Here is a 16,066-nt window from a genome sequence, read left to right as displayed (position 1 = left end):
AACAGAACTGCCGGGGACCAAAAGGGGGACTAACAGGGGTTCGCCTCTTCAAGAACTCCAACAATCCCAAAGGGGAACAATCCCAATCGAGATCATGCCCGATTAGGCAATACAGAGAATCTGGCATCTTGGGTTGGCGCTGCACTTTATCCATAGATTTTCAGTACGCTTGGTCTGCTACGGCTGTCCGCCCGCCCAGCAACGCCTGTATATCCCCATCCAACAAAAAAGAAGAAGAAGAAAAAAAAAAAAAACACGCCAACATGGTCGAGTATACTCGACAAGAGGTCGCCAAACACGATGAGCCTGGCAACTACTGGCTCATTCTACACGGCAAAGGTCTCTCGTTTTAGATAATGCCACCGCCAATACATGGAAAGAACCACCACTGATTGACTTTGGTTGTCCATCTAGTTTACAATGTGTCTTCATACCTAGACGACCACCCCGGTGGTAAAGAACTATTAGAAGAGTCTGCAGGCACAGACGCTACGTCAGACTTCGACTTTGCTGGCCACTCAGAGGATGCGATTAAGGCTCTCGACGGCTTCCTGGTCGGTTCGCTGGTGGGATACACGGAGGTCAGTTGATGTTCCATTTTTGGTTTTCTTTTTCTGTCATGTCGGCAGCCAGAGCATGCTGACCAGATGGGCTTAAAATCGGGTTACAGAAGAACAAATCGGCCCTCACGCTCCCCTCACCTATGAAGAACAGACAGGCAGGTCGAGCCGCACCGTCGGCTGATCCTGGGAAGATGAAGGCCTATATCGGTGTGTCATTCGCCGCTGCCGCCCTGACGCTGGCCTCCTGGCTCCTTGGCACGTCGACCCACATATTGTCTGGATTCCCGGCTGGGGTTTTGTCGACACTAGCGGTGGTTCTGTCGGTGGGATGGTACTGTGCTGTGTCGGTTAGAAAGGCATTGATTCCCGGCGAAGATGTATTTCGTTACCCGTCTTACTTTTAAGCAGACAATGCACACACTATCAACCCCTGGTATCATTATAAGTCCCAATTTTTTCTTTTCCTCGCCTTTGTTTGGGAACACAAATATCCCCCACCTGCTTCAGTCGGGTTGCGGAGTAATCCACCGGGGCTGTTCCCGTATTAAAAACGGCCCACAACGAGTGCGGGAGCCAGGCAATGAAATGACTTGTTTGTCTCCAGGTGGTATGCGCCGCAGAAAGACAACCAGGCTTTCTTCTCTTTTTTTTTTCCTTTTCTTCTTTTTTCCCCTTTTTCTCTCTCAAACTACCACAGTTGGCGGGCAAACTGTGACGTCTCAAGCACTGTATAATTCAAGGACTTCAATCCGAGGCAATAAACCTCAAGCAATTCGCACATCAACACACACGCTGTCAGCGCTAGCAGCAACAGGAACCATGGGCGGACCGCTACACCTTTACTTCCTCGGCCTAACGGCCATCGGATTTGATTCGCTCTGGGGCCAAATGGTGCGGAACGGCACTGCGCAGGCTATCGGACAGGCCAAATCGACAGGCGTGCTGGCCAGCGGCGCCGTCCTCCGCTCCGTCTACACGGGTCTTCCCGCAGTCGACAGGCTCTTGCACGCCCCCGTCATATTTTACGACTCATTGACGCACGGCCGCGACCCGGCCTACCGTGCCCTGCTCGTCGCCCTGTTCAGCTCCATGCAGACAATTTCTTTCAGTCAGCTCGTCTTGGGGCTCCGCAGTAGTCGGCATCCAGTATGGCCTTTCCTGTACGTGTCCTTTTTTTTCAGATTGAGGAGCATAAAAACCAAAATTCCGACAGTGCAAAGGCGCAAGCTGACCGAGTATCTTGAATAAAAAAAAAGCGAGAATCTCTTTTGGGCCATGTTTAACCAAAGCCACGGGGCCGCGTTCGTCTATCCCTTGTACTTCTTCACGCATCTGGGACAGGTGACGACGGCAGAGACACCACAGGGAAAACATGACCAGCTGGACCAACTTGACGAGGTCGACGCCGAGGCCCTCGTATACACCAGCGTCCTCGCTGCCGTGCTGCCGGCCTGGTTGATCGTCACTGCCTACATTCCCTGCTCCGCTGAGACCCGGCAGGTGCTGATCGCCTCTTACCGCCTTACGCCGGCTATCCTGTCCGCCGCGGCGCCGCTGCTCTCTCGCTTTCTCCGGGCGGTGCGGGGGTGGCGCCACGGCGCCGCGTCTTGCTCCACCTCCTGCGCTGCGAGGACCAGGCGCCTCGTCAAGCTGTCCCTGGTGCTCTCGGGCGCCGCGGCGGCCATCGGCCACCTGTACGGCGTTGCCACGGGCCTGCTATCGTCGCGGGTCACGCTCGCCGCCGTCTTTTGGCCCGGCGCGACGACAAACCTGCAGGCCGGGGCCGCCCATGTCCTCACCCGGGGCTGCCACCTCTTCCTACAAAACGACTGGTGGGTCATAGCAGCAGCAACCGCGCCCTATGCATCGGCGGTGATTGCTTCTTCCGGGGCGCCGTGCACCGACCCTGGGGACAGCAGAGGCATGGGCTCCTGGTACGAGTGGGCTGAGAACGTGGTGGCGAGCCTCGGTGGCAAGTGGGTGCCGTTGACTTTTCTGACGCTTTTACTCTCGCCCGGCGCAGTGTTGGCTTGGTCCACCGCGGTGACTGTTTGAAAAATGGGGGTTGTTGAGGCTGGGAATTCATAGCTGCATTACGCCGTTTGGAAAGGCATCCGAGCGTCTCTTACGTAGTTGATGTAGATAGCTTTATTGATATAAGTAATGAAGAATACGAATTCTTAGTTCTTTAGGTATAAATGTCTGCAGTTTGGAGAATTTTATATCCTTTTTTTTCTGTACAAACAACAGACTACGGCTTGGGGAACCAAACGGTGGGGTTTCATTTGTTTTTTTCAGAAAGTAAGCGTATTAATTTCCCCAAGATTTGCACGTGCGGGCTGCAGTCGTGAGATGAGTTTTTGGAAATTTGATATATTTGTTATGTCTTTACTGCCTGCTGGAATAGTTTGGTTCATTCTACTTTGATGTGAAGGAAAGAAAAAGAAGAAAAAGAACAAAACAAAAGCACCTAAAAAATCCAAATTCTCGCAGTAAAAAAAGAGACCTAAAGCAAGAACTCAGAGCCTGTTCAAAGCCCGATAGACCGTCCGACGATGCATGCCCTCGGAGATGGCCCAGTCGATGGCCGCGACGACGGCCTTGACGTCCTTGGGCTTCACGGGGAGGCTGTGGCCGCCGTCGTGTCTATAGACGCGGGCGGAGGACTGGTCGCACAACTCACACACGAGGCGGGACTGCTCGAGCATGGCCGGTAGATCGGCCCTGCCGGTAACGTGGACGGTGGGGACGCGGATGCGGTGTGGCGTCAGGAGCGGGTGCAGCAGACGCGGGACCTGGTTGGGGTCGCCGCTGCGGAAGATGGCGAGGTCGTCGTCATGGGTGAGCGCGCCGATCTCGCGGCCCACCGCGTACGCCAGCGCCAGATGCTCGGTGTAGATACGTGCCTTGGGCGGCAGGGTCGAGAAGTCGCCGCGCGGAAAGTTCTCGACCGCCGCCCGGCCCTCCTCGGTGCCCACCAGCGACGCAACGATGGACTCGTGGGAGGCCGGGTCGGGGGAAAAACTCGCCACCGACGAAAAAAGCACGGCGAAATCGAAAGGGGGCGCCGCTTCCGGGTGCCTCAGTTGGTGGTCCATCAGGTAGGCCACGGCGATGGAGGCCCCCTGGCTGAAGCCGAGGACGCCGTCAAAGGGCCCGCTCGTTTCGATAAAGTGTTGCAGGTCGTCCAGGGCGTCTCGGATGTCCGCCGGCGAGTATGCGTTTGTGTATGAGTAGAAAGGACCAGGTTGGAAAGGGCTGACGCCAGGTCCCCGGGTGCGCTCGATGGCACCGTTGAGATAGACGAACTCGAAGCACGGTCCTAATTCCCTCGCAATAGGGCCGAGTTGGTCCTGCATCATGGATGCGGAGGTTCCCACACCATGAAGGACCAGTATTCTATTCATTGTTAAAATAGAAAAAGCCTTAAGAGCAGTGAGAGAGTTGACTAGGGACACGGGAGCACAAAGACCGGGCCCAGTCAGAGATACCAGAAAGGAGACAAGTGAAAAGGAACCAGGCCGAGAAACTTGGGACTGTAAAAAAGAAGGGCCTAGTCTGCAGAGACTCTGTCTATCTGAGATATTTCAGCTAATTTGAGAAGATGTGTTTACGAACGATATCAAGGGTGTAGCCTAGTATTAACATCACCGAGGCCGGGCATGGACCCCTTTTCCCCCGCCCATACAAAATTGACACTTGAACAATATTACGTCCAAGTTTCCCAGGGGGGAGGTTTCTTCCCTACCCAAATCCCCACTCCTTATCTCTTGAAGTTCTGGCTCAGTGCCCATCTTTTGGACCCTTTTGCCGACCAAAACATTTTTTTTTCTATTACACACTTTTGTTACATGTCCCCACTTTCATGTATAAGTCAATGGGCGGCAATGTTCACTCGGTAGTCTTTTTTGAGCGGTTTGCCGACGAGTACGCCTATCGCGGCTAACCAAATGTGTTAATTGCCATTTGCAGGTTTAACCTTTGAGAGAGGTGCCTCAGCACGTAGGATAGCTGGGACTGCCGGTTTGAGTAGTACCTCAAGGTAAGGTACCTTAGGTAGGTACCTAACTACCTAGGTAGTTGGGTTGGTATCATTGCTCGTTATCTAATCCCTGTAGTACTGGGTGGAGCATCGAGTGCGCCTTCCTTCCTACCTGGGAGCATACCTAAAAGGGAAGAATGACAATGCATGCAGGGCGCTGTCGCCATTTCGGGGCAGCACGACCGGCTAGAGCAAGCGGCTTGGATGCAAACGGGTGCAACACAACAAGTACGGAATCTCGAGGGAAATCCCAAAGAATACCGACGTGGTATCCAAATCACGACAACACAATGAGAATTTAGCTGGGTGGCATGGGTGGCGCGGCGTTCCGTACCCCCAAGGGCCCAACCCAAGTCTCCATGGCTTTATAAAAGACATCAACGAAGGCGCAAGGCACCAAAAAAGCCCTGAAACAAGAGACATGCATCGCTTCGCACCTCCAATCCGTACGATTCCCCAACACCCAACGCATCAGCTCTCTTGTATAAACGTCAATCTGGCAACTATCAGACAAACTTTTCTTATACACAGAGCCTCTTTCCCAGATCAGAGTCGCCCACAATGGCTCAGTCTTACGAACCGATCGCCATTGTTGGTGCATCTGGCCGCCTTGCTGGCGAGGCCTCGTCTCTGGCCGGACTCTGGGAGATGATGTGTAAGGTCCGATCGGCCCACGGCCGCGTACCACCGTCAAGGTGGAACGCCGACGCACGCCTCCACCCGGATCCGGATCGTAAGGGAACAGTAAGTGTAGTTGGTCCGCTTCCACAGTATAGTCGGCCCCGCTGACCCGTGCTTTCCTCTTCGGCCTTGTCCAGGTCACCACTACGCACGGCTTCTTCCTAGAGCAGGACATCACCACATTTGATGCGCCCTTCTTCTCAGTCACGGCCAAGGAGGCCGACGGAATGGACCCTGCCAAGAGGATCCTGCTGGAGGTGGCATATGAGGCGTTTGAAAATGGTAATTTTTTACCCTAGTATCTGGATATGACTACTGGACCGTCGGACAAGGGCAGATGCTAACGGTTCCATACACACTCCAAACAGCCGGTATGACTATCGATAGCGTGGCTAAGGCCTGCCAAAACCCGCCCATGGGGGCCCGCGCCGGCCCAAGTAGGTGGGTCGGGGGGCCCGCGGGTAGACTGTAATATTTATGGGGGGGCCCAACCCGGCCCAAATTTGAACGCGGGTTTTTTTGGCAGCCCGCGGGCCCCCGTGGGTAAAACCCGTAAATACGTAAATATTTCAAAATTAACATTTGTAAAATTCCGAAGGAAATTATACCAAAATAAACGTAATATAAAATAATATATTTTCCAATATAATTATTATTATTATTATTATTATTATTATTATTATTATTATTATTATTATTATTATTATTATTATTATTATTATAATTATTATTATTATTATTATTAATTTTTGTTTTTTTTCGTATATAATAAATTAAATTATAGTAAAAATAAAAATAATAAATATTAATTGTAATGTTTTTTTTTATTAACCGAATATAAAATACGAAAAAAAATAATTTATTTAATAATATTTTATATTTGAAAATTTTTTAAATTACGCCTATACGATATATTATTCCGTACCCGTTTTAACGCCCTGGTTAAAATTTCCATAAAAATTTTATTATATTTTAATTTAATTTAAATAAAAATAGGTAATATAAATATACGGTTAATATTAGCCCGGATTGGGGTATTATTAACGGCCATTTCGATAATATTATTTTTATCGGAATTAAAATTATTATTTAATTTACCCAAATTGTGGATAAAACCGACGAATTCCGTAAATTTATTATATTTAATTTTTTCGTTTTCCGGGTTTAAATATTTGTTTTCCACAATGGCAATTTTAATACCGACCAAAAAAATAAATTTTTTTTTAATCGAAATATAAATAATAATACGATCGCAAATGGTAAATAAATTTAAAAAATATTAATTAAAACCGATAAAATTACCTAATTATAATTATAAACGTTCGATAAAAATTAAAATAGTAAATATAGCTAAAATATCGCGGGTAATTTGGGCGAATTTTGGGAATTTTATTTTATATATAATTTACCAATTAAAAATATTATTATCGTTTTTTATAATTAAATATAAATAAAAATTAATATATATAATTATCCGTATAATTATCCGTATAATTATTTATATTTTGGATTATAATAAAATTAATATATTACGCATTTTGTGTTAAAAACATTTTAATTTTTAACCGGATATTTTTTTCGACGGATCGATTAATAGGGTATAAAGATTTTGTCGGATTTAAATTTTAATTGTTTATATATTTAAATTTTTTCGGATTCGGTCTACGTTATAAAATAAATAAAACCGGGTTAATACCCGGTTAAATTAACTTTTTTTTCGGGTTGAAATTTGGATTTTGTTTTTTCGAATATAATTCGGTTAAACGTTTAATTTTTTTGGCGATTAAATTTTTTACGCGTTAATTGGTATATTTTATATAATACCGCAAACGGTTTTTTCGGAAATCCGTACGTATCGGGGAAATTAAAATAACGGCCAAAAAATATAATTTTTTAACGTAATAACGTTAAATTAAATCGATATATTTATCCAATTTTATTCGCGCCGTTAAAATTGCGGTTTTTAAATTGGTATATTATCCCGTTTGTAAATATTTTCGAATTTTTAATTAAAATTTACGTTCGAAATTAGTAAAAATTATACCGATAATTTTTAATCCAAATAATACGTATATAATTATTTCCATTTTATTTGTTTTAAAAACGTTGGTAAAAACCGTTATAATTTTAATTGTCGCTAATAAATATTCCAAAATAATTTAACTTTCGTTAAAAATTCGAAATTTAATTAAAATAATATTAACCGGATCGTTTTAATTATTTGGCGAAATAAAATATTGTTAAATAAATATTTTTATAATTTAACGAAATTAAAAAATACGCGCAATAATTAAAATGGTCGAATTTTATTTAATTTGGATATTTTTAATTAATAATCGAAAACCTTTAAATTTATATTTACCGGTAAATTATTACAAATTACATAAAATTTTTATCCGTTTGGGGCTTTAATAAAATAAAACCGCCAAATATTTTAATTAATATAAAATATTAGGTTAAATAATATTCGAATTATTTAATATATTAATATTATTTATTTAAACGATAATATGTTTTGGAAAAATATTCCACGTTTTATTTTCGTCCGTATTATTAATAATTAAATTTTCGTCGTTATAAAAATTAACCAAAAAAACGCGGAAATTTGCTTTGGTAATATGGAAATTTTAATATATAGCCCCTTTTACAAATTATAAAACGTAAATTATATAAAATAATTGGGAAATCTTTAATTATATTTGTAATTGGGGATTATAAACCCGAAATTTCGCCGTTACGTTATTGGCGCGAAAATTGGATATATTATCGGCCGTAATAACCAATATTTTACCTTCCAATTTGTATTTTACAATGGTTTGGGCCGTAAATTTTACTAATCGTTTTTTCGTTTTATTAACGTTAATTATAATAAAATTTAAAATAATATAACGGCGTATTTAATTATTATTTACGTAAGCGGTTATAATATCCCAAAAAACGTATTTTAAATTTGGATTAATTTACCCGTTAATAATTAAAAATATTTTCCTTTTTCGGGGAATATTAGCCAACGTTTGGATAATAATATTTTTAATTATTATTTTATATTTTTTGGTAAATGTTTATAACGAAAGGACTTTTTATCGGTCGTTTCGGGTTTATACGAATAATTTAAATTCCAAATCGTATATAATATTAAATTTTTTCCGTAACGAAATATAAAATCGGACGTAGGATTTTTCGATTTTATTTTTCGAATATTATTATACGTTTTTGGCCTATACGAATATATAATATTTTATTAACGTTACGTAAATAAAAAAATAATATATAAAATAAATAAATTTAAATTATAATGGATGGTTATATAAATAATTATATAAATGGTTATATAAATGGTTATATTTTTTTAAAAAAAAAGTAATTTACCAACCGAAAGTCGACGTTAATTAATATAATATTACCGGACGTTATTTAAATTTTCGATCCTTTTCGGGTATAGGCGATAATATTGCAATACCGTATAAAAATATTTGTTCCGCTATATTATTATTAGCCCTTTTTACTAAATTAAGGGTATTTTAATATTTATATATATTATTTGCAAATAACGTATAATTTACCGTTATTTCGGGAAAATTTTTATTGGTAAAATTTCCAAATTTTTGCCAATTTGGGTTTTTGGAACGTTTTTAAAATTAAATCAATTTTATTTTTTTTTAAAATTTAACGGCGAAATTAAAAATTAATAACGAATAAATTAAAAAAATTATTTTATAATTTAAAAATATATAAATAATAAACGTTATTTTTTCCGCCGTTTACCATAGGTTTATTACAATCCGTAAATTTATAATTTGTAAATAACGTAACGATAAATTTCGTTTCGGTATTTTGGTTAAAATTTAAAGGGAAATTATTTTCGTTCGAATTTACGTTAAATCAATATTATACGGGCGTTTTTACATTCGAAACTTTATTATAAAATTCGTTAATAAATTTAATATTTGGGGAAAATAATTTTTCGATTAATTCCCCCAAAAAATTTGTTAATTTATCTATTATAATTATATGGTTAAAAATTAAAAAGAAAAAAAAAAAAAAAATAACGATCGGTTTATAATATAAAACGTTAAAAAAAATTTTATCGATTTAATTCGTTCGTTTAAAATTTAATATGGAATTTTAAATAATCGATATTGGATTTATTTCGGCTAACCCTTTTTTTTTTAAAATAAAAAAAAAAAAAAATTTGGAAAATTAACGAATTTTTTTTTTTTCCAAATTATCGCCATTATTTATATAATAAATTATACTACGAATAAAATAAAAATATCGCGGGTAATTACCGGTTTTTAAATAAAAATTTCCAAATATTAAATAAATTTTTACGTATTTAATTTTTATTTTATATTGGTTAATCGAAATTAAATTTTTTATTTTTATTAATTATATCCAATTTACACCGTTAAACCCGATCGAATAATTCAATTTTCGATTACCCGTTCGATTACGAAAAATACCAGAAATATTACCCCCAAATATAATTTTATCCCAAAATCCAACTGTAAAACGAAATCGAACGAAAAAAATTACGAAAAAAACGACGGAAAGCAAATTACCAATTCGAAAAAATGACCGTATTAATAACCGAATAGTAAAAAAGGGATAACGGACGAAAACTTATACAAAACGATTTAAATTTGGAAGTAAATATAAATTATAATGGTTATATTGGATAATTATATATTAATATATTATTTTAATTATTATATTAAAAAATATTCGCCGTTTATAATCCAATACGGATTTATTAATACCCAAAATCGTTTTTTAACGTATAATAAGGGACTTAATAAATACGGTTGCGTTTTACGTTCGTTTATATATCCAAATTAAAGTTTTAATAATTTTATAAAAAGCCGGGGAAATGTTTTTAATATAATTATTTACGGTTTCGAATTTGGTTATTATTTACGCCAAGCGGGTTACGGTATTTATTAAAAATATATCCTTTGTCCGATTTATTTTACAAATAATAGGGTATAAAATAGAATTTTAATAAATAATATTTACCTATTTTTATATTTATTTACCTGTTTATTTCCTTATTTATTTAAATTATATTCGTTTTATTTATTTTATTTGTTTAAATTGGTTAAAATATATTAATTTATTTAACGTAAAATTATAAATAAAAAAAAATTTTAATTTTAATTTTTTTTATTAATTTTAAAAAAGGTTGGAAAATAAAAACCTTTTTTACCGTTAAAATTATATTATATTAATTTTAATAGTTATTATAATTTAATTTTCCATATTTTAATTTTAAAGTATAAAAAAGTCCCGTAATTATCCATTGTAACCGTATTTGGGTATAATTTTATATTGTAAACAAAATTTTTTTTTTAAATTCCTTAGGTATTTTATTGTAAATAAGTTTTATAACCAATATTTATAATTTTTTTATTTTTTTATTTGTTGCCTCGCCAAAATTGGGTATTTTAACCCAATCGGCGGTAATAAATGGAAATATAACCCATTTTTAGGCATTTTTTTAAACAATTATTCGGTAAATTATTCCAATCAATTTATTAAATATATTTATATATATTTTATAAAACGTTTATTTGGCCCAAATGCGGCGTATAGGGGCTTTGCGATTAAATACCTTATATAATTTTTACGCGCGGAATTTAACGGTATTTATAGTATAAATATAGTTTATAATTAAAGGTTTGGGTACGTTATGGCAAATAAAAACGCGTAATAGGGTTTTTTTAATAAGGGTAAAAAATTAAATAAACGTAAAATAAACCGTCCTATATTATAATTGTTAAATTTAATATTATAATTTTTAATTTGGGGAATATTTATTTTGTTTTATTTTCGAATATTTGGTATATTTGGTTTATATTATAGTTATAAACCGTAATATTTTTTGCCCAATAATATATTTTGGTAACCAAATACGTAATTAGGAAATATTAATACCGATATATAATATAATAAACGGAATTACGTATTATTTAATGTTATTAATTAAAAAAAATAATAATTATTTTATATAATTATTAATTATTTACCAATTTAATTATTTTCTTTTAGAAAAACGTTAATATATTACCAAAATAGGTAATTTTGTAGCGAATTTGGCGTATTATTTTACCAATTTTTATAATATTAGTAAACGAAACGCCTTTAAAAAAACTGTAAAAAATTTGGCGGACGAATTTATTTATTTTATTTTGGTAATTGGCCTATTATAATAATAAAACAACGATTATTTTTTCCTATTTAAACATTGTTTTTTTAGCTTTTTTAATGGGGATTTAAAAAAAGGTTTCGAAAACGTTTTTTAAATCGTTAAAATTGTCCACGTTTTTCCAATATTCGTTATTAATTGGGGCGGGGGTACGTATTTTTAAACTAAATTTGGATTGTAAATCTTTTTAATATTAATTTTAACGTTTTTTAAATGGTTATAAAAAATAATTATTATAATTTTATTATTTTAAATGGTTATATAGGATGGTTATTTATTTTTTAATAATAAATTTTATTTTAAGTTTATTTTCCATTTATTTTTGTTTAAATTTAGTCGACGTTATATATTTATAACCAACGCGTAATTTCGATTTTTACCGCGATAATATTATATTAAATCGCTTACGCGCGCGGTTTACGAATAATTTAACTTTATCGCCATTATTTGTTTATTTTTTAAATTTTTTATTACGGTTTTGTAAATTTTGGGCTTTGCGACCGATATTATTATTTATTTTACGTTTGGGTATTATTTTTGGTTAATTTTTAATTATAATTAAAACTATTATAAAAAATGCAGGTTTTTATTTATATTTATTAGCGATATTTATTTTTATAAATGGTAGTTTTTCCAATATAAAATAAAACCGCGATCGAATTATAAAGTTATAAAATTTGTAAAAATTTGAAATTTTTATTATTGTAATTAAATTTTAAAATTCGGAAATTTTTTTACAAGCGGTATTTTTTTAATTGGGTTGGCCCTATATTTATCCCGTATTTTATCCAATTAGGAAAACGTTATTGTTTAAAAAAATTTTTACGTTAATTTTAATCGGGTTTAATTTCGTTTTTTTACAATTTTTTTTTTTTTTGGTAATTGCGTAATAATTTTCGGTTTTTTACCCGATTATTTATCCAATTTTAATTATTACCGATTTAAATCGTTTATTTGGTAATTATTTTTTATAATTATTTTATTATTTAATTTTAATTAATTATAATATTTTCCCCTTTATATTTTATTTCCGTTAAAACGTTTTGTAAAATTGTTAAAATAAAAATAATACGTAAATTTTATACGGGTAAAACGCCCAAAATACCTTTTAAAACCGCGGATAAAAAAAATATCGCTAAAAAACGTAAAAATATACGTTTTAAACCCGGTAATATATTTTTATTTTCCTATTATATATTTAATTTATTTATTTAATTTTATTTTAATTATTATTTTGCGGGAAATTCGAAAAATGTAGCGAATTTTTAATTTAATTATCCCTAAAATACCTTTTTAACATTTGGTCCGAAAAATTGCCTACAAATATTTACCTAATTGCAGGTTTTTTACGTTTATTATCGCGGTTTTGCAAAAAATTATTAAAACGTTTTTTACCAATTTTTTTATTGGTAAATTTTTTTATTTTTTTACATTATAACCATTTATTATAATTATTTTAATATAAAATAATTTTTAATTTTTACGTTATATACGTTCGCCGTATTATTATCCAAATTAAAAATATAAATTTCGTTAAATTTATTTTTAATATTATAAATGGTTAAACGTACCCGTACGTTAATATATAATTTAAATTTATATTTTATAACGTTATATTCGTTATAAATAGCCCTAAACCCAAAAAAAAAAAAATAAACCGCCCGTTTTAATATAAATAAATTTTTTGGTTAAAAATTATTATGGTTTTTTATTACGCGACGTCCGCAAATAAACGGAAAAATAAATGGTAAAATTTTTATTATTAAATAACGTATTACCCCGGAAAAAATTCCCAAATTTAATTTTAAATTTTCGGTTAAAAATTTATTTCCAATTTAAAAAAAAACGAATTAAATATTTTACCGTTTAAATTATTTAACCCTATTTTTTATATCGTTAAAAATTTTTTTAACGATAACGAAAAATTTTTTGGTAATAACGCCAAATCCGACCAAAATAAAAAAAAAAATTAATTTATTATTATATTTAAAAAAAATAATAATACGTTTTATTTTAATTTAATAATTTAATATAATATAAAATAGTTATAAAAAATGGTTATAACCTTTTAAAATTTGCGTTATTTTATTTAATTAAATATACAAATATTTTATTTTTTCCAATAATTTTTTCGTAAATTTGAATTTGTATAAAGCCCGCGGGTTACCTAATTCGGGCCAAGCCCGCGAGCCCGCGGGCCCCTATTAACCCGCCAAGAAAACCCATGGGCTTTCACGGGCCCCCATCCCAGTCCCATGGGTCAATGGGTCGGGCCGGGCCCCCAAGCTTTTCGGGCTTTGGCAGGCCTTAAGCGTGGCGGGGTCCATGACGGGCGTCTATGTCGGCAATATGACGAACGACTATCAGTTCCTGGCCACACGATACATGTACGATCAGGCGTACATGGCTGCTGCCGGCACCAGCGAGGCCATGACTGCCAACCGCGTGTCCTGGTTCTTTGACCTTTTGGGACCAAGTCTGACGCTCGACACGGCCTGTTCTTCGAGTTTATATTGCCTTCACCTTGCATGCCAGTCACTGTTGCTGGGTGAGACGAACATGGTAAGCAAGGCATGCATGCATGCGCTCTACTGAATCCAACTGCTGCGACCCATCGTCCACAACTAACCGCATCCCAGGCATTGGTTGCCGGTGTAAACATGATACTCCACCCAAATTTCATGCGGAGGTTGACGGCCATGCACATGCTTAGCCCCGATGGCATTTCACACACCTACGACGACCGCGCAAACGGTTACGGTCGTGGCGAGGGTGTCGGCGCCCTCGTTGTAAAACGGCTTAGCGACGCCATTCGAGACGGGGACACTATACGAGCCGTTATCCGTGGGTCGAGCATTAACTTCGATGGCAAAACGCCGAGTATTAGTATGCCAAGCTCCGACGCTCAGACCGACCTCATTCGACGCGCGTACAAGGCCGCCAATTTGCCCATCAACGAAACACAATACGTCGAGATGCACGGCACTGGCACGCCGGTGGGGGTAAGTAGCCCTTTTGTGATTTGGCCTGAAACCGGCTTTTCTTCCGCCAATCGCTTTCAGTCCCCGAGGAGAGTCCCATGACAAATTAATGAGAAAAAAAAAACCAGGACCCCGTCGAGCTGGCAGCCATCGCGGCGACCTTTGGCGCTGCCGCGTCTCCAGAAAAGCCCGTCCTGGTGGGCAGTATCAAGCCCAACGTCGGCCACACTGAGGGCTGCGCCGGACTGGCCGGCGTCTTCAAGGCCATCATGTCGCTCGAGCACGGCATCATAGTGCCCACCCCGTTCGTTGAGACCATCAACCCCAGGCTGCGCTTTGCTGAGTGGAACCTCAAGCTCCCGGAAGCCACCATGCCGTGGCCGACGCCGGGCCCCCGCCGCATCAGCGTCAACTCGTTCGGTTTCGGTGGCGCCAACGCTCACGTAATCCTGGATGATGCTTATCATTACTTGAAGACGAACGGCCTGAAGGGAAACCATGCGACATCTGTCCAGCCGCGACTCGAGTGGGTTTCGAAATTTGCCTCGACGACAAGCGGCAACGGCGTAACTGACGGGCATGGTGAATCTCATGATTACGGGGAGACCAATGGGCACGGGGAGACCAATGGCCACGCGGAGACCAATGGCCACGCGGAGATCAATGGCCATGGGGAGACCAAGTCGACTCAGAAACTGCTGGTGGTAAGCACTCGAGATGAGAAAGGCCTCCAAAGAGTTTTCAAGTCGCTGGCCGGCTACTGGAAATCGGGTGGAATGGGCCTTAGTCACCAAGATGAAAGCGAATACTTGTCAGATGTGGCCTACACCCTGGCGGCACGCCGCTCACAATTTGATTACCGATCCTTTATCGTAGGATCATCAATGAAACAGCTGACGGAGGAGCTGGACAAGCTGCCCCCAAAGCTGAAGCGGGTGGCCAAGCAAGATGGCGTCGCTTTTGTCTTCACCGGCCAGGGTGCTCAGTGGGCCGGCATGGGGCGCGAGCTGATGGAATTTCCTGTCTTTTCCGACAGCATCGCCCGCAGTAAGGCCTGCATCGATAAACTGGGCTCTCCATTTAACCTTGAGGAGGAGTTGATCGACGTGACTAGCACAAGGATCGAAAAGGCCATGTATAGTCAGCCTATTTGCAGCGCTTTGCAAATCGCATTAACCGACCTGCTCGCTTCTTGGGGCATAAAACCCAAAGCCGTGGTTGGACACTCAAGTGGCGAGATCGGTAGGCTGTACTTCATGGTTCCTGGTAATGCGGTTGGGCATAAGGTGGATTGCTAACACCGTTCTCTCCAGCTTCCGCATATGCTGCGGGTATAATTACGCACGAAGACGCCATAACGGTTGCCTATCTTCGAGGTGTCTACTCTGAAGAGGTCGCTAAAGGCCCCAAGAATGGAGCCATGCTGGCTGCCGGTATTTCGGAAGAGGACGCAAACGGATATCTAAAGACATATCAGGCCAATTCGGCCGTTGTGGCTTGCATTAACAGCCCCAAAAGTGTAACGCTGTCTGGCGACGCCGACGTCGTTACAGCACTCGAAGCCAGCATTTCCAGGGACCAAAAGTTCGCACGC

At 38.0% G+C, this 16,066-nt stretch overlaps 4 protein-coding genes across 4 annotated transcripts; 3 read left to right on the top strand and 1 right to left on the bottom strand.

Moving 5' to 3' along the window:
- Positions 1-263: 263 nt before the first annotated feature.
- On the top strand, positions 264-967 carry PgNI_06635 (uncharacterized protein; the record flags this gene model as incomplete). Its single annotated transcript, XM_031126656.1, has 3 exons — positions 264-339; positions 415-581; positions 671-967. The coding sequence occupies 3 exons, from the start codon at positions 264-266 to the stop codon at positions 965-967; spliced, it is 540 nt and encodes a 179-aa protein (XP_030982373.1).
- A 415-nt stretch (positions 968-1,382) lies between these two features.
- On the top strand, positions 1,383-2,618 carry PgNI_06634 (uncharacterized protein; the record flags this gene model as incomplete). The annotated part of the gene is made up of 2 exons (XM_031126655.1): positions 1,383-1,723; positions 1,820-2,618. The coding sequence occupies 2 exons, from the start codon at positions 1,383-1,385 to the stop codon at positions 2,616-2,618; spliced, it is 1,140 nt and encodes a 379-aa protein (XP_030982372.1).
- Positions 2,619-3,082: 464 nt separating this feature from the next.
- Positions 3,083-3,970, bottom strand: PgNI_06633 (uncharacterized protein; the record flags this gene model as incomplete). The annotated part of the gene is made up of 1 exon (XM_031126654.1): positions 3,083-3,970. The coding sequence occupies one exon, from the start codon at positions 3,968-3,970 to the stop codon at positions 3,083-3,085; it is 888 nt and encodes a 295-aa protein (XP_030982375.1).
- A 1,196-nt stretch (positions 3,971-5,166) lies between these two features.
- Positions 5,167-15,038, top strand: PgNI_06632 (uncharacterized protein; the record flags this gene model as incomplete). The annotated part of the gene is made up of 5 exons (XM_031126653.1): positions 5,167-5,349; positions 5,424-5,543; positions 13,889-14,053; positions 14,131-14,493; positions 14,601-15,038. Coding segments are annotated over 5 exons (1,269 nt in total), but the record flags the coding sequence as incomplete, so codon positions are not given.
- Between the last annotated feature and the right edge of the window lie 1,028 nt (positions 15,039-16,066).

Source organism: Pyricularia grisea, chromosome I (genome assembly GCF_004355905.1).
Source record: "Pyricularia grisea strain NI907 chromosome I, whole genome shotgun sequence".
Lineage (NCBI taxonomy): Eukaryota > Fungi > Ascomycota > Sordariomycetes > Magnaporthales > Pyriculariaceae > Pyricularia > Pyricularia grisea.
The sequence above is the reverse complement of the archived record's forward strand: the minus strand, read 5'-3'. Positions and strand labels throughout refer to the sequence as shown.